This window comes from Aptenodytes forsteri, unplaced genomic scaffold, assembly GCF_000699145.1.
Source record: "Aptenodytes forsteri isolate BGI_AS27 unplaced genomic scaffold, ASM69914v1 Scaffold93, whole genome shotgun sequence".
Taxonomy (NCBI): domain Eukaryota; kingdom Metazoa; phylum Chordata; class Aves; order Sphenisciformes; family Spheniscidae; genus Aptenodytes; species Aptenodytes forsteri.
Window position 1 is genome coordinate 2,811,228 of NW_008794665.1, and position 27,820 is coordinate 2,839,047.

Sequence of the window (27,820 nt, forward strand, 5' to 3'; positions counted from 1 at the left end):
GAAATTTGTTTAAAGGTGGGCTCTTGCAAGGACAATTTAAATAGCTATTACCTTTGAATGTAGTTTGGTGATTCTTACCCCTTTAAACCAGCACCAAAATGTCTTATGTCTGGAAAGCATGCCATTTTCTTTATGGACGCTCCTATGTTATAACCATATCTGTATTAAGAAATGCTATATGTGTAATTGTGTACCTATATTTTTGTAATATTACATGCAGTATTTTGGGGTAATCTTTTAATGTAACTTGGTTCTTAAATTGAATCACTCTTTGGTGCTGAACTAAACTTGAGTAGTATTTTCAAAGGATCTGGGAAATCTGTATTACTAATTAAGCTTTAACTGCAGATTTTTCTTGAAAGAATGAGGTGAATATTCTTGATTCTCCTTCAGACAGGATCTAAGGTGCTAAATAGCATTTTTTTTTTTTCCAGTTCTACTGTAAAGGGTTTTCCCTCTTTAAAACTGTATCCAGTCCAGAAAAGGAACTACAGAGGCCCTGGCATAAAAATAAAGATAAAACATATAGTGTTAATGCTGTATGTTTTATAAAGACTTTGGCACATCTGGCTAAATTACTGTTGTGCCTGGTAACAAATACATGTATTTTGTTTTGGACATGCAGTTTTGCTAGCAAGCCTCAAGATGGCAATACACTGTCATTTCTATACTTACCTGTCAGATATCGAGTATATTCTTAAGGACAAGGTAAAGACTTCTTTAAATTTAGATCAGTTTAATTCTAGCATTGTTTTACTTCTTTGAGTTAGGTATCATTAGAGGAAAAAAAAAACAAACTCTTTTTAAAATTACATTTTTGGTAGCATGTGTACTTAAAGCAAGCATCTGTGGGAATATGATAATCCTGCATTTTAATAAGTGACTGATGGTGCTACGTGTTTGGTGTAATTCTTTTTCTGTCTCACCAAGTGATAAATTTATTTCACTTGCACAGAAACCACCTGTCAACTTGGGGTTTCAGTAGTACCACAGCCATTTTCATTATGTTGGTAGGTGTTTCATTGCTAAATCCTACTAGCATGCTTTAGTATTAATATAAGTCTAATGTTTGAAATAGAAATTATTTTTATTATTTTTTTATGATGGACACATGAAGGAGAAAGATTTATAAGGATGAATTAAATTACACTTGATTCCATACTTCTCTGAAAATCTGTGCCCATGCTCTGGATAATATGAAGTTCTCTTTTTTCCACATTAGAGGTACCAAACAGGTAGGTGAGGGGTAAAGCCAGCCGGAGAATTATTGGCTGTTATGTTCCAGAATAGCTTACAAAAAATGTATGTAATTCATTCTGACAGAGAAGCTGGTGGAAGGCAATGGTCATGAGGATGTCAGCTCTGTGCTGCCTTGCTGTAGTGGCCTGGGATGTAGTGCTTAACTTCCGAAGAAGCGAAGTCATCACCTCCCCAAAAATACTGGGGGAGCCAGAAGTAAAAACTGTAGGAGAGAGAGGCATTGAAAACTCAAAGTTTCCTAAAATGGGGAAGCGCAAAAATAAAAATATCCAAAGTTTTGCTGTACCTGAGCTTACTCAATAAGGCTGAAACCAGCAGTCTGACAGGTAAAACCGTTTCAATAGTTGAGTGTTTTGGTAAAATTAGTCAGATGTTGAAGGAAAAGACTATAACTGTTTCAGGGCATGTTTGGACTTCAGTCATTAATTCTGCTGTTTGTTTGCAGTCTGTGAGCATAAAGTGTTCTTTAAAGTAAAATTGCCAGTGCTTCACAGGCCAAACAAAATTTGGTTTCGTAGATCGTAGGCCTGACAAAATTTTAAACAAACACCCCACCCCCCCGAGCCTGATTGATTTCATAGTTGAAATCTAGCTTAGGAAATAATTAGAAGACAGACATAATCTTATATAAATGTGTATATCAGTACGCTATTAATAGCAGAAACTTTTTTGGAGTACAGTTTTGTAGCTCTAATAGCACTCACCCTTCTAATGAATACTGTATGTAACACTAAGTTGTTTCCATAGCAAAGCAGATATGTTGCAGGATTTTGTTTGTGTTTGGGGAAGCTGTAATCTGCTGTTTGATGGCATGGCATGAATATTACCAGTGATTTTATTTATTAAGATGTCTGACTACACAGGTAAGTCATTTCGTCAGGCAGCATCTTTTAGTTTATTAGCTGGAATCTCCCTTTCTTGGATAGACCACCAGAGAATACCCTTATATTTTTTTATTAAAAGTAGCATGGTTTCTGGTTTGGGTTTTGCTTTAGGGTTTTGGATTTTTTGGGGTTTTGGTTTTTTTTCCTTTGAGATTGTGCAGAGATGCCTGAAGGTGTCAGAGGGGGTTTTTTGGAACTGGGGTATGATCTCCATTGATCTCTATTTCACGACCTGGCAAAAAAAAAAGGTACGGAGGAAAAAGATAGTCTAAAATGAATGCCTGAGGTAGCAAACCTGGAGGTGCTTCAGGCACTGGGTTTCTCTGTACAGAAGTCAATTGTGATCCCGGTGGTCTTGCAGTGACAGCACTCTTGGAGCTGAACCATCCTCATCTGCTCTTGGAGGGCACTCCTGGGGTACCCACGAACACTACTATGCTAGTCACCCACTGTGAAGGTAACAGAGGTTTTATCCCTCTCTGGAATAAAATCCTGATATTAGGATTCCTCAGTGATTTGGTAGAGGAAATGAGGGATGGCTGCCTCACGCTTACTTTTAAGGCATGGGTGAGAAGCTGGATAAGCAGGATAAAAGCCTGGCTTGTCAAACAAATGAACGAAAAAAATCTGATCTTTGGCGTATTGGGTGCACAAGGAGTTGAAGATGGGGGGCAGGTGGGGTGTGCACACAGTGCGGTGGTGACATCTGCCTGGACAGAGGTTTCCAAATAATGCATTTGCTATCAGCCTCTCTTGTCTGTATTGTTGATTTTTTTTCAGTTGTTGAAATAAGTCAAATTGTGGCTGTTACTGTGTGTTAAGTGTACAGTCTAGAATTTATAATTTGTTGAGCTCTGATGTTCTGTTTACCCACCAGAGGGACACGTTTTTTTATATTTTATAGATTATATTCAATTTCAAAAAAAATTGCCCACAACATCCTAGCTACATCACAGTGAGTTATGTTACTATGTGATAGCTAACTATTACCCTACACTTATATAGCATTGCTCACTCCCAAGGAACCCCAAGGCATTTTACAGTCCTGGTACCACGTGCAAGCACACGATGCACGCACAGGAATGGCTTTCACCCGCCACTGCCGTGCAGTCACTTCTTGGGTGAAACCTAACAGCTGCTTGTCAGCACGCTGTAACACTCCACGGCATCTTGAAAGGAAGTGAATAGCACCGTGGCAAATTGAAACTGCTGGGACAATTTAAGAAAGTATAATTACCCAATAAATGCAGTTACACAAACTGGAGTTCGGCCAGAAGATGAACTGTTCTCGTGGAAAGCGCAGCAGGATCTGCGATGGTCAGAAGCGGTTGGGACTTCCAATGTTACGTTTCTCACGCAAAATCACTGCCTCTTTCCCAGCATCTTCAAAACGCTGTTGTCGGAGTGTGAGCTGCTGGCACAGTGGGGACCAGAGAGGCTGGGCACCAGGCACGGCACTGCCAGCACCGCGTCCTGCCTTCCCACGCAGGAGCTTGGCAGGCAGTGTCCTGCTTCGCTCGCAGGGGTCCGGTGGGATCACGGGGGGTCCTGTGGTGAGCTGGTACAGCTGGTAGCCAGAAAAGCTGGCTTGCTGCTCGGAGAGGAGGGTTTCATTGCAATCGATGACCTTCATTCCTCCTGGGCTTGGCAGCTGAGTATGAGGATGGGATGGGACGGGTTTACAATAGAAGTGTCCAAAGCTTGCCTTTTTAAGTGACCAGTTACCTGCGTGTGCCAATTTCCTTATTCCCAGGGTCTCTTTCAGCCTGATACCACTGGGATATATAATCCCCTTCCAGTAGAGCTGCTTGGGAATGTCAGCATATTCTGCAATACCCACAACTGTCAGTTGCCTAATCCCGAGCCAGCACATGTGTTAAGCACATGCTCCCTTCAGCAGAGGGAACACACTTGGAAGCTAACTGTAAGCATAGAAAAATTGCTCCCCAGGCAACTTTGTTTGAAAAATTCTGCTATTTCCTTGCAGTTGTTTCCGTGTGTTTGGTAGACTTGCATTTACCATCTCTGGAGTTATCCTTAGTGTGCTGTCTTGCTGCATTTTTTTTTTTTTCTATTTCCCATTCCCTCGATAATTTTAAAAGCAGAAGAAAATACAAGCCTGCTCCTAGGTGTGATTTGACATCCTGTCCTGCATATACGGACACTTTGGGTCTTTGTCTCCTTCCTTGCGACTTATTCTGTAGAGGTTTACAAAGGAAAATGGGGTAAAAATCCAGACCGTATCAGACTGGGGAGTTTGGCCATAAGGTCAAACAGTATGAAGCTGGGGAGAGGGAAAGGGAGGCACCAAGATTTATTGTGCTATCACAAAATGCTTGTCCTGCCAGTAAGGCCTTGCTCAACATCTATAAAGGGATGGACTGTGGCGCTTTCTGTCTTTGTCACCTTTGTTTTTCTGTGTTTCATTTGTAATTACCCTAGCCCCTATCTCAGTTCTGTTGACCTTACAGGCCACACTTACTGGGTAAGTTAAGTTGATGGCCCTTCGGCTTTGGGAATAATTTTGCATGGAAAAGGTAACCAAACTATTGTGTCAGCATCACCTTGTTCATAAACTTCTGCAATTTTTTTTTTTTAGGGCCATCTCATCCCAATTTGTTTCCTTTGTAGAACAGGAAATTAAAGGCAGGACTAATTATTATAGGGGTTCAAGAGGCTACGTGCCCGTTGAGGACCATGGTCTGGAGTTGGGGAAGAAACTGGAGTAACACTAGGAGTTGTTAAGGCAAATCCTTATATTGTTGGTAAGGCCTCTGCTAGAAACAGTCCCAAAATATAAACAGTTCCAGTATTTTTCGCTAAAGAAGATTGTTAAAGATTGCTCCTCCACGATACAGTCACCATTTGTAAAAACAGAAAGTCTTGTCCTGAAAAGTGGTATGATTGACAGGTCAAAACACAAAAGCTTCCTGATCCTGGTGTATGGACTGTTATTAATTTTTCATCTAATCTAAATGATTATATTGTCATGTGACAGCAAACCACAAGAATTTATTCAAATTAAGTAATGTGAAGTCACTTAGCCAAGCAAAACCCATTGTGAAACCAGAGTAATTTATAAATGTCAACCTTAATTTGATGGTAGTATGAAATTGTAACTCCTGCAGACATGGTGAAAAAATGAATGTGTTTCTAAAACTTGAATGTTTATATTTAAGAAGGGGCAGATCATAGTAATGATGCAGAAGTGTACCACCTACTTGTTGGAGACGGAATGACCTGGTGTACCTCACTACAGGATATGCTGAACAGAAACTCAGCTTTGTTACATATATGACCTTTGACAATTTTCCTGTGATCTGATGTTGCTAAATTCATGTGCTGTTGCACCAAGCTGTGCAACAATGCAATTAAATTAATTGCATACCTAAATCAGATAGATGCATGTCCCTTTCTATAGTCGTTTAAACAGAGATGAAGAGATTATTTGTCTCTGTGGTTATTTCACACTCATCGAGTGGGAATATTCACCAACTTGCAAAATTAGATGCTCGTCATCTTTGATTTCTTAAAAAGCAACTAGACTGTTGTCATGGACTGGCTCACCAGATCAGTTCCCCTTCATTCGCTAGCACCAGCTCAGAGCAGTGGTGTGTCCTGTTCAGATGTACAGGTGTAGGACAACCAAAAATTATGCCTAATATTTATTCAACAAATGAAAAGTCAATATTCCTCTGGTAAATGCATTCTTATCACTATTCAATGTTAAACATCAGCTCCATGAAACTGGCAGATAATCTGCATGTGAGCAAGACTGGACAGTCATGTTTTCCGCAGGCATAGTCAAGCTGTCGAGGTCAAAACAGGAGCTAAAAGCAAGGGAGGCAAAATGTTATTGGCGGAAAGCTACCAAATGGGTTTCTAAACTGTCAGTCCAGAGCAATGAAACACTATTGTACAGGTCTTTGTTTTCTCTTTCTCCTCGAGGCACGTTTTCGGTAAAAGCGACGCCAGTTGTGCCAGTTGTGCCAAATTTGTGACGGTATGTGATGTAACAAATCACAAGGAGACAGGCTGAGTGAGCCAAAACCGCCATACTCATTTTAATTAAGATGCTTTACAGCTAATTTAGCCGGAGCCTTTCCAGTTGAAAGGCTGGGTGCTAGTGCAGGAACTAGCCCCTGGAGTTGCAGGGGTTGTTGAAATTGGGCCGGGGTGGCACCTGTTGTGATTTTCCACGGGGCGCATACCAGCCTTCGCCGGCATTTAAAGACATGATAATGGTTTAATCCTTCCTGTTCTGCCTTTAATCAGCAGCAGGGGTTCAGCTCTGACTGTGCTTCCAAGACTCCGTAGGAGACAAAAGGAGAACTGCTGAACACAGGGGTTTGGGTTGGGTTTTTTTTGTGGTTTTTGTTTTTTTTCCTCCCCTCTTGCTTGTCCTGTAGCTTCCGCCATTGAACTTGTGCGATTTCACACAGGCCTGGGAGTGGATGGGGGGGGTTATATACGGCTAATGTAACGAGCTGACAGCCGAGCTTTTCGGACACGTTGCTTCATCCGGCCATCTGTTTGGTTTGGAGGGAAGGAACAGGAAGATTTCTTACTGTACAGATATATTAAGAAAAGTCAGAAAATTGGACGTCTGAAGCTTTATATTTTCCATTTATAATACAGTAGTTTGATAGCAGCGTATAAATCACTGAGTTAGAACACTTTAAAATGAAGTTCTGGCACTCCCACTGCTTAAAGTAGCATTGTTATTTATAGATATTACATGAAGTCTGATGTTATGTTTAAGTGAGCGTTAAACAGTTCAGGCTGTTGTATTGTTGCTACGTACCGGAGAACCTCTGTCAAAGTGACTTTGGCACCGCCACGTATCCGCCTTTCTCCCTTTGTCTTCCAAGCCTTTCGCCAGTGTTTGCAGTTATCCATGTGCTCAGCGATGGAACAGCCTATTGTTAGTCTAACGAGGGCAAAGTCACACTGGGATTTTTGAAAAAGAAAAAAAGCCAGTTCTTTACTTTGCCTAAAACTTTGTTAAATATTAAACTAGCCATACCAAGGAGTTTAGTGAAAGCAAACACTGAGGGTTTGCTAAACTTAAACCTAATAAAGTAGAAAGTTAATAGTTGGGTACAGAGTGTTTTCTGGTTTAGAAAAGCCAGCTATGACAATACAGAAGTGCAAATCAACAGTGCTTTAAAAGGTTTAATTAAAAAGAATGAAGGTGAAGTGAAGCCTGCAAAACTCCGAAATTTGGCCACAGAGATCTTTTCGTGACTTGTGGAGAACCTGAACCTCTCTGGCACTCAGGGTAGCATAGCTCCTGATGAGGTGTATAATTCTTATAAATTAGAATTTCTTTTATTTATTTATTTATTGTATTTACTTCTTATAATTTACAGTTCTTCAGAGCACCCACGAAAGTTGCTGCACCCTGTCCCATTTCAGGCAACAAAGGTGGCACCCAGAAAATACGTGGTGAGATTGTGTTGTGAGGCAGCTGGAGTTGTTTCCTTTTCCCTCCCCACTCGGCCATCGTTTGCAATTAAAAATGTGTGTGCATCTCACCAGATCTCGGGTACCAGGGCACCTCCCCAGCACTCTTTGAGAGCAGAGCTGCTGATGGGATCCAAAATCATATATGTAAAATGTAAAAAGCAAAGTGTAAAGCACAAACCACAGGAGGGCTCAAACTGATTGCCAAGAGTCGAGAGGTCTTTGCTTAGATTGAGTGTAATAATTTGTACCTACTTTGTTATTACTGGTGTGCCCTGGTAAAAGCTTCTCATTGCAAGGAAAAACACCTGCATAAGTTTTCAGGGCCTGATGTTTTTCTTTAAATCGTGTGGTTGTCTTTCAATCTGAAAGGTTTCCAAGGGCATAGGGAAGAGAAAGGAGAGGAGGAGAATGTGGGAACTCTGAGAAAAAACATCTTGTCCAGCACAGTAGTTAACTTGCTGCTTAAGTAGAAGGGATAGTTAGGAAACATCAATGTTCATTCTAAACAAGGAAGCAGACCTAATATTTAAAATTCTGTAGCTACAAGAGGTGGAATATTGTTGGAAAAAAATACTGAGAATTCATATAGACTTTAAGTAGGGAACTAATAGTGGGGTTTTTTTAAACAAACTAACAAAAACACAAAAATACCACCACCAACAAAAAATGCTCTGTGGGTTGCAGTGGAAGTAACGAACCTTTGCTAAAATTACTGGAGTGTTAAAGGCATGTTTCTGGCCTATGGAAAGACACAAGTGGGCAATAAAAGCTGTCCTCAGGCTGGTGTTCAGATGGGAATGAGGAAGATAAAAGGCTGAGGTAAATCAAGCGGTGAGAAAGGGAGAATGATCTATGGTGAAAAAAAATCTAGTAGAACAGCTCTAGAAGGTTTACAAAGAAACCAGTGTAATAAATGTGGTGAAATAGCTATTACTGCACTTCACTGGTGTATTTTCTTTAGTAAGAGTATGGAGCTAAAGGCAATGGAAGCAGACTGACTCCTCTTTAGGATGAAAAATCTGAACTGGAAGAAACGTGAGTCCACTTCAGAACAGGAATAGAGGGGACTAATACTGTGCAAGACCAATGAGGTCAATGTGAATACCAGCAAAGAGAAAAATACCCCTTGAGAGAATGCTGTGGGGACAAATTGGGAGCATGGGCAGAGAGCTTCCTGGCTTTACACTGGCCTCAAGAGATGGAAGAAGGAGGCATTTAATAAAATGCTTTAAGGTCTTGCTTTTCAAGGATATTTGAGCAGAAGGCAACCTTTTCTGTCTTAGTTCTCAGCTGCTGATGGCATCTGCGGTCATCAATTAGATATCGTTCCCATCATAGCAGACCAAATAGTGACAGGCAAAAGGCCTTTTAGAACTTAGTTTTTGTCCAGTATCCAAAAATATTCTGGCAAATATAGAAGTATCTGAAGGCTTAGGGCTTATTTGTTACTCCCCTTATTCTGTTTGCATTGTGGCTGTGATTCCATGGGAGTCCTGCATCTGCTGGAGGTCTGGGCGTTGAACTTGAGTTCACCAATTTCAGTGGAAGTGGAGTGGGTCCATTTGCCTTCGCTGGTCCTCAACACTAAATGCCCAGTTTGTTTGTGCTTAGGCCACACCTCTTGCTTAACACAGTACTAATTTGTGTGGTTTATAGTATGGTTCGCTTAAAAGAGAATTTTTGTTTTAACATAGGGTCTTTAATAGACAGAAGTTATTTTCCAGACTGATGGACTATCTCCTTCTCTCCTTTTTTAGTGCTTTGAATAACTCAGAAATGACCGATTTGTCGTAACAACTCTGAGAGAAAGTTTATGTAGACGTATCCTGCTCCTGGTCAGTAGTAATTTTAAAGTTGGGTAGTATTCAGAAATGCATCATTCATAAAAACAGCATTAATGAAAGCTGTAATGAGACCAAAGAAAAGGGGATAATTGTGGTGTTTGTACTTTTTTTTTCCCCCCCTTTAAACAAGCAGAAGGAATTTTTTAACTACACAGTGCAAACAAGAGCTAGCTGATGTGTCTGAATGGGCTTTGGGATTCAGCAGATAACTTAAACAGAAATTAGCAATATACTAGAAGCTGCGCTGCAATTTGATTTATGGCAAAAGCAGTCTTCAAACAGATTTGGTTTTAGTGTGTATTTTTGTCTTCTCATGAAATGGGATCTGAAAATTAGAAGGCCATGTGTGATGACAGAGGAGGAAAGTGCTATTAATCAAAACCACTTTTGTTCATGTCTTCAAAGCCTTTCTGCCACCTTTTCCATTTTTATCTGTTCCTATGTTTTCAGTTTAGCAGGCATTTATAATCTAAAATGAACTACAGTAGCAGAGTGACTTGTTCAAGATCAAGTGCTTTTATTCCTAAATACTTTCTACTCAGGAATGCTGAATGTTTCTAGAATCAAGATGTTATTTTTTTAAGATATTGCAAATTAATTAATTAGACATTAAATATACTCAGTAGTCTTGTATTTTTTTTAAAAAAAGAACACAACAAAAACCCCCTGATGAACTGGTATACTTTTTGCTACTTCACATACTGAAAAGGATCCAAAAATATGTCAGTCTTGAAATTACCTGATTCGAGAAAAATTGATGAACCAGCCAGTTAGACAAAAAAAGATGTATGACTATATTGCTTCTTCATACAAAGAAAGAGTAAGCAAAAGTAGCTATTGAGCCCATTTCAGTGGATTAATACCGAGCATAATTATAGTACAAAAGTATTGGTGTTAAAAAGGATTTCTCTTCCAGCTGTGTTGCCTTAGCCTACAAATACGGATGAGTAGAGGGGGGTTTTGTTAACTAAAGTTCACTATATTGTTTTGATTAAATTGTGTAGTGTGTGGCTATCTTACTTCTGTAAATAGCAAGGGATTGGCATTTCTGTTGAATTTTCTGTCATATTCACTGTCACTTAAATTTATCTTCTCTGTGAATTAGTACGCCACTTCCATTTGAGCAGGGAATGCAATGTTTTACCTGAAAGGTATTTGCAACTTTTCTGTAGGGCGGAGGCTGATCAGTGTTACATTAAGGGAGATAATGATAAACAATCTTCATCTTTTCCCTGGAAGATGATATGAAAGATAGGAGAGGAAGACTGGCACAAAGATTAACAGCTCCACAAACTAGTTTTTTTGCAAAGCTACCTACTGATGCCCTGACCTTGTGTTGGAGAGCTGCATCATTGCAACAGAAGCATCATCCTGCGCTGTCCGACGTCTCTGTCGTTGCTTTCGTTGTTTCTCTCTGAGCTTCCACTCAGATCTTAATTTCACTTTTTGATTTACAAGGTTTAGTACGGCCATACTAAAGCCAGGACACTGAGTAAACACTCACGGTTTCTCTTGCCTGTGGTTATAAACAAAAGGCTATGGAAATGTGGGGTTTTTTAGCATACTTGAAAATGAAAAAGAATTCTCCACTTGACAGGAGTAACTGCTCCCATAAACTCCTGTTGCTGTAGCTTGTACGTTACCAAGGTACATATATCAGTAGAGGAGAAAGAAAAGCAGAGGACTGTTTGTTTCTTCGTTACCCTTGGCAACAGTATCATCTGTGCCTTTCATTTTTGTAAATGCATTTTTTTGTACTCCGTAAAAGCTTATGTCTATTCTACAACTCTAAAAACCTGAGCACAAATGGGAATGTGTGGATGTATACATTTCTGAAAGCGTCAGGTTTTTATTTCAGTGTCATAACTTTTATAAGGAGGATGTGAATGTGGCCTTTGGAGTGCTTCAGATTGGCGGTATCTAGTGATCTAGACTAGTGTTTAAATTTGATTTAGAAATATGTTTTTCTTATACAGTAATATATTTTAAGTTCCTGTACGTGTTGTATTGAATGTGTACTTGTTTAATCTGTTAGTAATGATGTATGACCTATTGCACTCACTGTAAAATGTTTTGAGTAGGTATGTCATACTCTGCTGTCTCCGTTCATACAGTGATATTGTTGGCTTCAGCTTTCGTATCTAAAGCAAAATAATACCTTCACAGGTTTTATATTCTTTCACCTAACTTCTTTAGTATGTTGAAATCTGTCCACTACTTCTACAAGTTAGCCAAAACCATTCTGTGTTATTTCACAGACATTTCATAAAGTAGGTAGGACTTACTTGGTGGGGGAGGAGGGGAAAAGAAATGCTTTTTAGTTTGTTTCTTTAAGTATACACTAGACAAAGATGTTAGGCAAATGTTGCCGGTTGCTTGTATTTCAAAATAATTTACTTGGTGCTGAAAAGATGGTCTTCTAAATGCTTTTGGCACTCTTTCTCCAGCTCCTGCCAGTGGATGGACTTCAAACAGTATTAAACCACCTGGAACAACTGACCCGACTGAAAAATTTGCGACAGCACCTCAGCTAAATGAGCAAGACACGTTGGTTCAGAGGGCAGAGCATATTCCTGCGGGAAAGCGTACTCCCATGTGTGCGCACTGTAATCAAGTCATTAGGTTTGTATCTCCTCATCCTGCAGGCTCTCTGACAGCAGGGCTTTGTTTTGCTTTCCTGGGTTTTGATTCCTTAGTCACAAGTGTTTTAAGGCTCCATTTCAATAATGCAGAACACTGTTTTCACGCATGGTTTATCTAACAAAACTGAGAATGAGAGTAATGATGGAGGAAAACATTGTGAACTGCTAACAGTCACAGCCTTACAACCTGTTTTACAGAGAACCAGAAAGCTGGGTGGAGTAGAGCAAAAGTGAAAACAAAGCAAAGTAAACAAGTTAGTTTTCACTTATACACCCATTCCAATAAAATTGAGAAGATTAGCAAATTGGAAACCAATGAGAGAGTACAGTCTTATAAAGACTAACTTGTCACAAATGCTGATTTATAAACCAGAATTTCTAATTAGGAAGAAGAAAAATAGCAGGCTCCATCCATATAAGAAAAGCAAGGAATAGAGGCTTAACAATTGCTGGGTCTGGATTAATAACAATTCCCTGCAATGTTAGACTTCAAGCTCTTTGGTGGGCTCTGTGGCCTTTGGGTATTATGGTAGCTAGTGTCCTTGACTTGTATGACATGGGTATAAAAGATTAAGCAACACAAAAATGAGTTTGCCAAATGAGATTAAGTTAAATAAATTCTGCTGAGCCCCTAAGATATCCTGTTGTTAGCCAGAAGTTCATATGGAGGAAGAATTGAATCTGGGTTGCATTGTTCAGTCAGTGATTTCTGACAATTAGTCATGATTGTCTCATCCAGGGAACTGTAACCACTTTTTGTGTCAATGTGCAAATCATCCTGATTTTCATCTACCTTGCATTTTATTTCTTCCCTAAAATAGCGATTTCCTGGGATTATTGGAAGAAATGTATTCTTTTAAAATGTTTTCTTGCTTGTTCAGTTATCTGCATTGTTGAACTACGAGGGGAAAGTAGTGCATTGTAATATTTCTTTTTTATTCATCTATGTCCTATGTTTTCAGTGAACAAAATAGGAGACCCTGCACTACGTTTCACCATGGTAAAAGAGACTTGTTTGATTAGAAAAGTGAGTTCTGAAAAATGAGGAGCTCTATGAGCTGTACAAGTTTAACTCAGAACAATGGAAAATCAGCCTTTCTACTATGGCATTTTACAGCCTCTTGAGCCCTGGCTTGGATTGTGCATCAGAAGATGCAACTAGCTCAAGTCACTTGACCTCTAGGAATGAGTTGAGTCCAGCTTGCTTGCTTCCATTAGATTTCCATTCTGATAGTTTACTACCAGTTCAGTTAACATCACGTTAATTTTAGAGGACTTTTTGCTAACTGATCTGTGATGTTTTGGAGAAGTTTTTCCTACTTCCATCGTATATGTCAAGGTAATAATAATAATAAAAAAATTATCTTAATCCCCTTGAAGCAATAGAAAAAACAAATTCCCAACATAGGTGTACATCTTTTCTAATCCAGATTTTTTTGCTTCATGGCAAAATGGAAGATTAATATCAAAAAGGTCTACACGCTTTTTGGATAAGATTGATCTGATTCGTTGAGCAGTTTGGCCCATATAATCACCATGTCTGTCCTTAGTATTCTGACTTTTTTGTTCCCTGGGCAGTGGAGAGCTTTGGATTTGTGTCTAGTAAATAATATGTAAGCAACCATGCACCTTCCTTTTTGTTACCATCATTTCAGTTTAAAAATGAATGTGAACATAGCAAATCCACTATATGCTGCACCTTTCATGCAAGAAACGTCAGCACCTTTTAAGGCACCTGTGGTTTAGCAGGGTTCACTGATGCTCTGTGCCATGGGGTCTCACAGCACAGTCTGTAGATCGCTCCTGAGCAGCCAACCTCTCCTCCTGGCCCTTAAATCACTTGCTGCTTCTCCCAGCTTTGATCACCATTAAAAACGAGATGAGCTGCCGCCCTGTAAGTAAGGGAGTGCATTGGTCCATAGAGCAACCTTTGCTCCTTAGTTGCTGCATGAGGAGAAACTGTGGAGCCCTACTTCACAGTACTCAGGCCATTCTCACCTATTGTAAGTGACACCTCTTCATGAATAGTAACTGATACCCACCTCTAACTTCTTTGTAATTTGCTGGTGGTATTTAAATCCTTACATTTCTTCATATGTTAAATGCCACCTCAATTGTTAAAAGGAAGCATTGTTTCATTTGAGGATGAGTTGATGTGCGTTAATCAATCCCAAATATGCCTCCTGTTCACAGCATACAGTGAATTTGAAAGACTGCAATGGCATTTTGAATTCAAGTTTTAGCATAATTACAGTTCATGCCCTTAGCGGTAGCCTTACCTACAAAAAGGTAGGAGGAGGATCAAGTGACATTGCATTGTACATCTGTTTTGAAGCCAAAATGCGCTGTGGAGTTGGTTACTTTACACTCAGGCATAGAATAACCATGGCTGGTTGAGCCAAAACCATTTCTTAAGAGACATCTTATAACTTTTTAATGTAGCTTTAATTATTCATACCGTGATTGTCTGAAGATTCCAGTTTTTTCCAAATCTTCATTAAGTAAGCTTTTCTTTCCATGTCTGAAAGAATCAAAGTTGGAGGCAAATTAAATTTCCTATGATCTACTTGCTGTGAAGATCTGGCAAACTTCTAACATTTTCTGATGAAGACTTCTGATTCCTGGGCAGTCTTACTGGGTGCCGCAGCGCAGAGTTGGCTCTCCCTTTGAAGTCCACATGTGTTTTCCCTGGATCTCCATTCAGAACACACTCTGTGGCGTGTCCGCTTGTGAATGATGATTTGGTTTTGTCACCTTTTCATACAGCTTAATTATTTTAAAGGCACAAGGAAGAAAGTACAAATGGTGCTTCCCTTCAGCATTTCCCGTACGGAAATTATATATTGTGGCATTTTCAAGTGAGGAGATAAAGAAACTTCCCAGAGTGTAGACTGCTGTATGGTTAACTGTAAAGTGATTAGCCTACTTAGCAGATGTGGAAGTCCTTTTGATCTCTCTACCACCAAATTTCAGTTCTGGCTTGCTATCATAATAAAAGCCACATGAGAAGCTAGATTATCGGCATACTAATACCTCATGACCATACTGATGAAGTTATATTTAGTTACAAGTGTAAAAAATTACGCTTATATTCCCTGTACGTTATTTACTTCTCCTTCCAATTTGCCCGTATATCATTGCTGCATGCAGGACCCAGATGTTTTAGGTGGCTACCAAATTGATATACCTGGTGATCCTTTGGGGCATAAGATTCTGTAAATACTGTTGTAAATAAATCAGAATCTCTTTTAAAAAAAAATTAAAAAATAATTACAGCTGTTTGCCTCCATCTGTGAGTTTGGTTCACATGGTCTAGGTGGTGATGCCAGAAATTTGTTCAGAAATGCTTAGCATGTCAAAGTAGCCTGGGATAGAGGCGCATTCATAGACAACTGTTTCCAGTTGGATCATCCCATATCTTTGGATGGAAGGAACATGTTTTTATAGCACCACCTTTAAAAATATGTTCTAGTTGACAGGGGCATGTGGGGTTTTTTTATTGTTTTTTGTTTTTAAATGGGGAAGGAAGGATGAAGCTATCTGCAGCCATCTTCCTAGCATTTCATGCCCTAGCTACTTCCCATCAGGTTGTGTGAGTGCGGGCATATGGCCCTCTTACTCAAAGCGGGGCTTTAAACTCCTTTTCAAATGAATACAGCAAATAAATACCTTTCATTACTGGAAGCTATTGTTTCGATCGTGAAAATATGCAGAGACCAGGAACACCTCCAAGTTCTGAATATCATGTTTTAGTGTATTTTATGTGGCAGGTGTTTGGTTTTTTTTTTCCTTTCTTCCACATGCTTTGGGGCAACTTTTAAGTCGCTGGTGTCATTAAACTGCAGCACCAGTTTGACGTGTTTAAACTACGGACTGATTAAAAGTAAAATTGTATTTAGAAAGCGTTCTTCTGGACACGTGTGTGCAGGGAGCCAGCCCGCTAATGGAACACCTCGGAGACATTGTGCGGGGCACGGCCACAGCTGTCTGGGGACTTTGGGAAAGAAACTCCATAGATGCACTCTCGGGCTGTTCCCCATCCGTCTGGGTTCCTGCGTGCTGTCCTGAATGGCTAACCTCAACATGTTAGAGCTGTAAACTCTGGAGAGCTAAATGCAGCAGATGTTGTAAAAATTCCTTCCCCTCCTGTCGCTAGCGTACTTTCTTTCCATTGCAGAGCTAACTGAGCCTATCGTTTCGGTGCAGATGGCCAGAAACTCAATCCTACCTGGAGCCGGGAGAGCCTCTTCAGTGTCAGCCCCGTGTTAATGAATCTGTTAAATTAGCCCGTGCTGACACGGCGCACTGAGAGCACTTTGTTGTACATAAGGGCTTGTATTGTTTGATCAGTACATAACTGAAAGGGCATTGATGTAAAAAGGTGCTTGTAGGGCGGCGGGAGGGTATCGGGTTAGGTCAGTGTTTGCACTGCTCAGGCATCCGCTGGGAGCCGGGGGCCAGAGAGCTGCGCTCAACCCCGGCTCCCTCCTTAAAGGGCTACAAGCTACTCTCCAGGAGCCCTTTTTCACTGCTTTCTTTCCGATAATCAGAGGTAAATAGAAGAAACTGTTGCAGATTAAATATGTTCATCATCTCAGAAGGTGTGCGAGTTGTCCTGAATCTGTTTGAGTCCCTTATTTTTGACTTCTCATCCTGCTGAAAATACATAGCATCTCCAGAGAAAATGTAAAAGAGAAATGAAAATAGTTACCCCCTCTCTCAAGGAAGTTGCCCTCTGTCCTCTGCCTGCTTATATTCCCATCTTACAGTCAGTATAACCCTGGAAACAAATTTTAAGGGTTTTTTTCTTCTCTATTGCTGTTGCTTTGTTCATATGAGAATCTTATCTTACACAAAAATGTTCTTGTAGCTTACCTGATTTCAAAAAAAATGTTTAGCAACAGGGTGGTGATATTAGTACCTTACACTTTTTTTGCAGTGAAGTATTAGATCAGAAAAAAGTGATGCATTACTGAAAGAATGGCATCTCTTGGTATTGCAAAAACGGGAAATCTGGTGGGGGAGATGAACTTGAACCACAAAGTTCACCTGAAACATAAATTCTGGAAGGTTGAGTGTTGGTGGGACCTAGGATGCACCTCATTAAAGTAAATAAGTTCATTAAAGAAATTAGCATGCTGAATATGTTTTCAAATGAATACAGATACAATGGCATATGCCTGGGATTTATGAGTTACAAACTGTGAAGTTTTTGTTGACTGAGAAATGGACAATTTCATCATGTCTATTAACCTCGTTGCATTAGCCAGACATATGCTATAAAAGCATCATTATTTTGTGTTTACAAGTAGTAGAGGAGGCTCTGTATTTGGAGAAAATGGTCATATTTTAACTAACTTCAGGGGGGAGGGGCGGGGAAACCCCAAACAAACCAACATAAAAAACCCAAACAACTGGGGTGGGTTATCCTGTAACAAACTTGTTGGATAAGGACAGTGATTGAATTTTTGTCTCACAAGAAACTGGTGTTATTGGCTCTTAATGGAGTCAGGTCTGCTTCAACATTTGTGGCCTTGATGCAAATGCACACTGAAAGAAAGCCGATTGTACCACTGAGCCAAATACCTCTTTGCAATAGAGGGAAATAGCTGGGAACATAGGGAACATCCTTCTTCTTTTCCCTAGCAGCCACTTCAGCACTGTATTGAATGTAGTTCTAAACTAAGATCTCTGAAATGCAGTGAAGCAAAGAGAATTAGTATTTGTTGTGGTCAGGTGTTTCTGGGAGGTAGTTCAATGGGAATAGATCTAGTCAACTCTTGACGCTTTCTTAGAGCCCGTAGGAGGAAAGAGGGATGGAGCAGTATAAGTTTGTGAACAGTGTAATAATGGCACAGAGGTATCGCAGTTTAAGCCTATTAACAGCTTTTGCAGGAGCCAACTCAGGGGCATTTGCTGACAAAATCTCTTCTTTCTGACCAGAGGACCCTTCTTGGTGGCTTTGGGGAAGTCGTGGCATCCAGAGGAGTTTAACTGCGCTCATTGCAAAACCTCTATGGCTTACATTGGATTTGTGGAAGAGAAAGGGGCCCTGTATTGTGAGGTCTGCTATGAGAAGTTCTTTGCCCCTGAGTGTTCAAAGTGCCAAAGGAAGATACTTGGGGTAGGTGACCAGCAAGTGGCCTGTTTTTCAGTGGGAACAATAACCACAGTGTTCAGTGCTTCTCTGTAATGAAATTCCCTTTTATCTGACCCAGTCTGCATTCCTCCAAACGTACTCTGACATACCTTTTCAGCTCCATCACATACAGAGTATGTTTTTGGCTCTTCTAATGTTGAGCCTTTTCAGTCTCTTTGTGAAAAGGTGCTGTAGTCTCCTTGGCTCTTCCAAGTTCAGCTCCTGTTTTCATGAAGCTGTTCTGTAGCTGTTGTGATTACTAAATTTTCTTGAGCAAAATGCTTTTAATTGGCAGCTTTTTACAAAATGGGAGGGGGGGGGAGAAAAAGAAGTAATCCTCCTTAACTAAGCTGAGTGCTGGGGAACATGCTGGTTGGCTAGATGTGACGTACTGAAATATTCCCAATGGTAGTGTAGATAGAAAGATGCATTATCCTACTCGGCACTAATATTGCTAATTTGAGCCTGCCAGCTGATCGTCCGCCGCTTTACTGCAGACAGCGATGTGTCTGGACTCTTGTGTAACTGGGGTCACGCAGGGCTCTGGCAGCACAATTCTCAAGTCATATTTGGCACTATAGCATCTTCCAAAACCCCACAGAGCAGTCATAATTTTCTATGTGATGTCTTTTGATTCACACACTTGAGGAGACATTGGAGATGCTGCTTTTCTTATTTCAGGGGACTGTTATGGGTGAGATCCTAATTAAGATGGAAAAGGTGAACAAATGAGTTGTTAAATCTGTCCAACTCTACATTGAACATTCCAAAATATGAAGGGTTGCTTATGACAAATAAGGAGATGTACCATAAATAAAGCACCTCATTAAGTTTAACATCAGCAGAGATTGCGTGCACAATCCATTGTCAAAGTAGCAGTAGGAAACAAAGTATTCTTGAAACGAATCAAGTGTGGAGGCATGGTCACCACAGTCTAGTCATCACATCAAAATAATGTGTTAATAACACTTTTTCTAATCCCCACAGGAAGTAATAAATGCTTTGAAACAAACTTGGCACGTTTCCTGCTTCGTGTGTGTGGCCTGTCATAACCCCATCCGCAATAATGTCTTCCACTTAGAAGACGGCGATCCCTACTGTGAGACAGGTAAGAAGCAACACAACCAAAGTTTACCGTGGCTGTGCAGGGAAGCAGAGCTTAATAAGGCTGGAAAAAATAATAATTCCTTTTTCTCAAGCTTCACTTCAGGAGAAGTGTCCCAGCAAAGTCACGTAACTTTGATATGTTAATTCAAAGCAGCAACAAATGCTGTAGATGCTTTGAGTTTGCAGCAGAAGTTGGTGCGAATTTCTTCATCAGCTTCAGCGGGAGCAGGCTTCTTGTCACTGGTTTTACTTGTTGCTCCTGTTAAGCCCTCAGCTGTAGGTATCGGTGATACAGCAAAGTGTTAATTTTAGGGTGACTTTCTGGTTGGCTTTAAAATAATTTGGAGTTTATGTAAATCTGCTTATTTACTAAACAAGCAAATGCCAGTGGAGTAATCTGTTTTTGCTCTGAATAACCTTATTCACAGCCGGGAGGGACTTCCAAGAGTAAGCAGTCTGCCCAGGAAGTTTTTTGCAGGATCAGGGATAACATCTGTGGAACATAAGCTTGGGATAAAAAAAAAAAAAGGCTGTTGGGGAAAAACGCAGTGATACGATTATGGCACTTGAAAGCCTGATGAGTAATATTATGTGAAAGGTGCGGCTTAGAAGTTCAGGGGGATTCTGGTTTGGTTTTTAGCACTTCCAGCTAATCGTATCTTTTTGATTAATATGAACAGTTTTTATTTACGTTGGTTTCCTAGTTTGCTTAAAACTTTTCATGTACCCTTCTGGGCTAGGAAAGAAATAGATAATATTTGTAAAACAATTCCCACAAAATGGAAAAGAAACAAAATTATATCAAAATTGTCTATTTTCATACTATATGCTCTTTACATCCATGTTAGAACCATCAGTTGGACCTTTTCTGTGTTTTTCCTTCTACTGTAAGGAGCATTAGAGTTTAACTAGAGGTGGAAGTGGGTTGACCAGGAAGAGATTTACCATGAAATCCTAGTGATCTGTTTGGAGCTAAGATTTCCTTCTGGGTTGATCCCACAGTTGTTTGCAGTGGGTGCCATGGAGAGTGCTAGGTACTGAAAGGATGAGGAAAGCAGGCAAAACTTATCCAAAATTTCTCCGTCAGAGCAGCTTTAATGAGGTGTTGGCAGATACAAAAGGTCGCGGTAGGTTATTGCTAACTCAGTGACACAAGTAACTGTTGCTCCTATTGAATTCGTGGAGCAGCAGAGGAAATGGATATATGAGCAGCATCCTCCAGTGTGACAGCACGGTGAAATTTCATCCTGAAGCAATCTGAAGCCCCTAATCTTGGAACCGTTTGATGATTCAAAAATAGTGCTGGAGGAATCGATAACTCCTCTTTGGGTGGAAAGCTCGTGACCGGGTTTGTTCTGCTAATATTGAATTCTTGTTCCTGCCACCAAATGACCCGTATGTTGTGCGGTGCATTGATTTGTGCTACTGTTACGACTCCTGTGCACAAATGTGCACTTTTCTATACTGTGAGCAGGAAACACTGGGATAAAATGTCAAGCATATTATACTTCTCGCAAAGTTTATTTCTGAGATAGAAAGTTGCTAGCACAAGTTAATGTAGACGCATTCTGTGAGGTGTTATTGGCAGTGATACATTGTAATGGCTCTGGCTCTCTAACTACATGTTAATTTGAGATATTCATTCTTCAAAGACTTTCAGTCCAGCTGGAGTTAAGAGTCTATGACTAATTTTAAAGAAATAAGGAGTAAATGTCATTGCCAACTTTCCTTCTTCCTAGTGCAGAGAAGGGTTCTAATTTTAAATCTGTATTTGAAATTATAACAGCAACAGCTATTAGTATTAAGGGGATTTAATCTGCAAAATGTTCTGGGTTTGGATGTCGATGCTAAAATTAAATTAAAAGTGCAGATATCTGCAACTTTTGAACTTTTTTTTTTTTAAATGCAGAGTTAGTAACCTAGTTTTGAAAATGCTGTGTGCAGGAAACATTGATACGTGACTGTATGAGAAGTCTGCCTTGGGAGGCTTCTGTGGTATCACAATTCCAGCATGCAAAAGCAAAAGAAAGCTGATGCCCTTCGTTCTGCCTTATCTATTGCCCTTTCTTCAGAAGAAAAGTCAATAAGCTTATCAACACAAACCACAGGCCAACTTACAAAAGGCTTTAACTACTGGCACCAGGAAAATACCAGTAAAAGATTCTGTACGAACACAAATGCAAAGATCTGAAATGGTATGGTCATGAGATGGTGTCCTTCAAGGGTTTTGGACAGAGGTGTTCTACCATTTGACATTTTTATTGTCTGTCTTCTGTTTAAACACTTGCAAATTCATGCCAGTAGCATGGATTAATGAAGGCGATCGGTGAAGCTATTTCTTGCCACTGGCAGCCATCAAGGGCTTTGTTTTTCCAGAGCACTTGTGTTCCCTGTCCTGCTGAGATGCCTTTTATGATGATGCTTTTTGAGGTCATCATACAAAACACTGTCTTACTAAACCAAAACAGGAGCCTTCCCTTGGGCTTGACACATGTGATAAGCCTCTGTTGGCTCTGCTGCAGTAAGCACTAGAGCTTCAGCAGATCTGTATAATCTGGTAGAGAAACAAAATCTCCTTGTACCCCGCTTGCTACTCCTTATAAGGCTCCTTGAAAACAACCCCTGACATCTAATTTCCTTGTCAGAGCCAGAGTGTTACTATTAAGGATGGAGTCCAAAGCTTCATGGTGGTTGTCACTCTATAGTTCATCTTATGAAGGCGTAATGTTGCATGACATTGTGTTTGGCATGGCGGCGTGCTGATCCCAAATGCTCTCGTGTTATAGCACTAACGCTGTTGTCTTCTGTTCAGGAAAAAAACATTTCCTTCTTAGAATGGGGTGTTTGAGAGTTGAAGTAAGTGGAAAAGACCAGACAATTTGGGGTGAAATTTAGGTCTGCATAGGTGGGCAGGAGGGCTGTGGTGACTTGTAGCCCCTGAGATGCCTCTACACACAGAGAGGCGAGTTTCACACACCGAGACTGTGGAGATGCCAGTGGGTGTCAGGGCCTCCCACCCAGCTTTATACATGTATTTTATCCTGCTAGTCTGCCCTGCTTTCCTCTTTTTCAAGCTCTGCAGTTGGCGGGGAATATGAACGGTTCGGTGCCCTTGGTTTTGGTCCCTGCTCTCTGAGATTGCTGGAGGAGCTTTTCTCTGCTGACTCCAGGGGAGTCTCCAGAGGCACCAAGTCAATCTGGTGCCTAAAAATGAATGGTGCAAATACCCTTCAGTGATTCCAGTCACTAATAACCATCCTGCCACCCTACTGATCCTTTTTGTTAAATGCAATAAATATATTACGTAAAGCCTCTGGTTTGTTTTTGGTTTGTTTTGTGTGTGTGTGTGGTTTTGGTTTTTTGTTTTGTTGTTGTTTGTTTTTTTTTTAAAGCCATGTAATAAGCTCCAGTGACTAGAAAACTATTCTGACTTGATCCAAATTGCTAGACTCTGTTAGGACAGAAGCGTAATGATTGCATGATTTTGTGTAGTGCAGTCTGGGGCAAATATTGTGCCAGAATGTAGGCAGGAGTTCGTTACTCGCTGAGGAGGTCTGTCGTGTGAACAGCCAGGCCATGCTTTCAAGGCAGAGCCGGAGAGAAGGTAAGGAGCACGTATCTGCAAGGAGTGCATTTCCCCCCGCCCCGAGCACACTATTGATCTCAGGGGAGTGAAACACCAGGGAGTTGGAAGTGTTGCTCACTTGAAAGGATAAGGAACGGGACAAGAACTGCATTAGCAAGGAAAGGAGGGCAGCCCGATCTTTCGATCTAGGATCTCTTTACTCAGTGTACCCAGTATTATAAAACTCAACAAGTGCAAACCCACTGCCATTGAAAGAAAAGCACAAAGGTTTCAAAGGGTCAGTCTCGCTTTTCTGCATATGCCTCATCTTTAAATCTGTTTGTATTTGTTTGCAGATTACTATGCCCTCTTCGGTACTATGTGCCATGGCTGTGAATTCCCCATTGAAGCTGGAGACAGGTTTCTTGAAGCTCTGGGCCACACTTGGCATGACACTTGCTTTGTATGCTCAGTAAGTAAAGCTAGTCTACATTTTAAACAAACCCATGGCAGCAGTGCTTGTGCTAACCTGACCAATATGGGAGTTAACAGCTATAACCTCTTTCAATCCTCTGAGCCCAAACAAAAAGCACTTTCCCAGTTATTTGGAAGGTGTGTTGCTATTGTGAGCCTTTGGCACCAGTCCAGAGGAGCTGGCCTGGATTGCAGCCACGTGTCCTAGCATTTAACCCTTGACGTTTACTTCCTCGGAGCAAGCATTGAAGGCCATGCAGGAACAGGCTGTGTTTCTAAAGTAGCAAGAGTGCTTTTGACATAAAGACACTGTAGCCAAGGTATCACCTGGTAATATTGTATGCCCCCCCCCCAAAAAAAAAGCCCCAATCCTAATGATTGGATTTTTTTTTAAAATGCTGAACCTAACTCTGCTCCCAGTTAAGAACCTGTTGACTTAAAGAAAGGAAGGTTATGTTTACGTCAACCTATTACATCAAAAAGAGTATTCCTAAGAAAAAGGTAATAATTCTTATTCTTTGAATATATTTGTGCATAGAACAATGCCATGATTTGGCATTCTGAATAATGGATGGTGTAATTCATCCATCTGAATGGGGTGATCTTTTCTTTTTTATCCCATTTCAGGTATGTAGTGACAGTTTGGAGGGTCAGGCTTTCTTCTCCAAGAAGGACAAGCCACTGTGCAAGAAACACGCTCACTCTATCAACATCTGATGCTTGGAGCTCATCGTGTGTCACAAATGTACTGAGCAGAAAGAAAGGTTAAAATGTCTGTGTTCAATAATTGGTTAAAATTATTTCTACATGATTTTCTAGAATGGAAGAGAAATGTTTAAACTTGCGGAGGGGGTTGTACACTAATTTTTAAAGCATTTATCAGTTAGGGTTTTGTTTCATAAAAAGACAGGAATTGGGAATTGCACCCAAGCCAAACAATTAGAGTGCCTTTACCTCTACACTTGGCACATTACTGTATTGGTTTCATGATTTTATGAGCACGTTTATATCTGCTTCAGTATGAGAAGTGAAACATCTATAAAAATAAATACCAGATACTAGAAGTCTTGGGTTTGCTGCTATTCAACAAATAAAAGGAGGTTGGCTTCAGCGATCCAGATCACTTTATTGCGCTGATGTTTTTTAAAGTGTGCCTAGAAGTATTGCAGCTAAACTCCATTAAAAGGAAATCAAAGCAAAGATAAGATTACATGGAATATATAGTTCAACAACTGATATTTTTATCTGATACTCGTATACATGAAGCCTCCTGCACAATTACATGTACCTGTGCCTTTGCAGTGAAATCTCTGATGGGTCTGCGGAGGACAGACATTTTTACAAAGCAGTTATGTGGGGTGGTGGCTATGCTGGTGAACAAGAATAGTTTAGAAGATTCCAGTTAGAAGAAAACATAAATGGGATACTCTTCCCTAACTCATGTCCTGCCAGAACACTAGCCAAAAAACCCTGCTAGTGAAGGTGTGTTTGACAGGATGGAAATGTCAGACCAGATCTTAAAAATAAGGGCGCAGGGAGTTACACTTATGTTCGCAGTTCAGGTTTTAGATGTTTTAAGTGCCTTGGAAAGGGGAAGTTGCACTGAATCTGCAGGTAACAGTGTTTTATATCCAGAATGTGAGACTCTGGTGTTGAATGAGGGAAACTGCTGGAGTGCAACTGAGGACATTGTTTTTCTCTCAGTACATTCTTTAACATGTAGCTCATGAATATGTATATTGGTGGTGTGCCAGGTAGTGTACTGAAAACTTACTTTCTTGCTCACTGTTACGATTTTTATTAGTTTAGGTTTTCTTTCTCTCTTTTCCTCCAGATGTAGGGAATATATTGTTGAACAATATAATATTGAGTTAGGCAGCTCAGTATCTCTCAGTTCTTCCGAGGGAGCAGAGAGACAATGCTGTCATTATGCATTTACTGCGAGCCGGGAGACGCAGCCAATTCTGTGGCTTGATATGAATTTTGCCTCCATACAGAGAGTCAGCGCAAGACCTGTGCACCAGCTAAGTCCCACTTAACTTCAAATTAGGGCTTAAGCGGTATGGAGCAATTGTAGGCAGATAGGGAAGAGGTTGTGACCCTCTGCACGGAGTGAATTTCGCTCCAGCAGAGTTGCACAACAGAGAAGGGGGCCCTCTCAGGGCCAGATCAGGTTCCTGAAGGAAACTGAATTTACATGCTGTTTAATTCAACTGGGATGTCAGAGCTGAATCGTTAGTCTTTAGTGCTCTTTCCAGTAGACATTAAAAGTAACCATTTACTGGTTTTGTCGTTGGGTTGTTTTTTGGTTTTTTTATTACTTATACAAAGGGCAGATTTATCCATAAAACCATGGGGAAAAATCACAAAAAATTGCCATGGTTGAGTAAAGCAATTCTAACAAGGAATGTCAACAAAAGAGGGGGAAAGAAAACCAAAACTGCTGTAGTGAAATACGAAAAGATATTTGGCTTTCTTATTAATTCAGTGAGACAGGTTCACGTTGTGGGGCTGTTTCACTTTATTTCCTGAAGCTGTTTTTCTTCAATACTACCACGTTTCTTTTTTAACTTCTGGTGGTACGGAAGAAATGGCATAAAGCTGTTTAAAGTGTTTACACTCTTGTAGATGTACCCTTTTGTGAGTTTGGCTGAAAATCAGAAGGGTAGAAGCAGACTGGACAAGATACGGTAATATATGAGCCAGGTTGCTTTTTAAATTAGGTGGAACGTGGAGAAATGAGACCTAGAGACTAGGTTTCAGTGGAGCTATATTGCACATACGTGAGGAAAGAGGATGGGAATGCACAGGATAAGGCGTTCAGTAATTTCTGCAATTCAAACCTCGCTATTTTAAAGTAGGATAGAAACTTTTCAGTTTGTCATTGTCCTTAAAATCAAACTGAATTTTGTTTAGTTTCATAATTTTAATTGGAATTATATTTCTTAATCCATATGCTCTAGGGTTTGAAATTTTGCAGTCGTTAATGAATTTGAGGACAATAGCCTGAAAGGCTCCGATAATACTGCTTCATTTAGCTGCTTTGCCTTTTAATTTCTGCTTTTATCTATTTGTTTAAAATTTAAAAGGAAGCATAGAGTCACTGATACGTAAGGAATATTTAATGGCTCTGCCAAATTATATAAATCAACTAAAAGGAACATAATTTTTATCGTTATTTTAATAAGTGAGATTTTAGTAGAGCACTTTATAATAATGCCATATATCTCACTGAATATTTATTACCTTTTTTTGTTTAGGACTATTTCATACTGGTATCTTTGTATTTTGTTTTATTTGTAAGCCTGCATATTTACCTCTAGAATCTTTTGGGGTGTGAGTGTGTGTATGTGTTTATATATACTTCTCTATACATGCACACATATGCGTGTACATTGAGAGACACACGTATATATGCACATATACATACATATATTTGACTGCAGACTTCACATAGCAAAAATCAGCACCGTGCTATCATCATTGGGGGATTTTGTGAGATTCCCAACTATTTTTCATACAACACGTATAGCATTCATGTTTTGAGGGAATGTTAGAAAGTCAGGAGAGACATGTTAGTAACCTAACTACTGTAGTTTTTTGCATGCGTTTTCAGTCAGTAATTATTTTTCTCCCAAAACTGCCTTTAAGAGAATCGGGTTTAACTCTGTTTGAAGGTAGAAGGTCTTTATAAGTGAATAATGGAATCATGATGACAGTTTCAGTATATTGTAACTAAATAATTCAGAATTATGTGTAAATATAAATGCTTAATATAACAATGCAATAAACTTAAAAGCAAAAGTTGAGTTGTGGTTCAGTGTGTGTTGGTCTGTTCAGTTGTGTACCTGTTTCTTCATGGAGCTACTTGCATCATCTAGCCATATAAGCGGCTTTGCAAACAAGAGTAAGAAGGGGAAACTACATCAATTCACAGATTACTTGTTTGAATTTCCTTTTTTTTCATTGTTTTATGCTAAACAACTAGCTGTTAAGTCCTGGTGATTTCCTTGCTTGTGTTTAACAGTCTTTGGCATCAGATTTTGGCTGTTGACATTTGCAAATTTAATTATAATTAAAAAACAAAACAAACAAACCCAACACAAAACCCCAAACTCTCTATCTGTCCTCAGTTGTTTTGTGGTTGTTGGATGTTTTTCTTTTTCTGAACCATAGTCAGTAAAAGAAAGTCATGATTGTACACATGAATAGATTCGAAAAGGCCAAGTGCCGGGTCCTGCACTTCAGCCACAACAGCCCCATGCAGCGCTACAGGCTTGGGGAAGAGTGGCTGGAAAGCTGCCTGGCGGAAAAGGACCTGGGGGTGCTGGTTGACAGCCAACTGAACATGAGCCAGCGGTGTGCCCAGGTGGCCAGGAAGGCCAACAGCATCCTGGCCTGTATCAGAAATAGTGTGGCCAGCAGGAGTAGGGAAG

General features: G+C 40.1%; 1 protein-coding gene across 1 annotated transcript in view; it reads left to right on the top strand.

Annotated features, from left to right (window-relative positions):
- Positions 1-27,181, top strand: part of LOC103894204 (PDZ and LIM domain protein 5-like) — a 44,130-nt gene extending 16,949 nt beyond the window's left edge. The window contains exons 3-7 of the mRNA XM_009273543.2: positions 11,905-12,079; positions 18,043-18,223; positions 19,226-19,346; positions 23,267-23,382; positions 24,012-27,181. Of these exons, the coding sequence (XP_009271818.1) occupies positions 11,905-12,079; positions 18,043-18,223; positions 19,226-19,346; positions 23,267-23,382; positions 24,012-24,101 (683 nt within the window). The 3' untranslated portion in view covers positions 24,102-27,181. The remainder of the gene's footprint in view (positions 1-11,904; positions 12,080-18,042; positions 18,224-19,225; positions 19,347-23,266; positions 23,383-24,011) is intronic.
- Positions 27,182-27,820: the final 639 nt, after the last annotated feature.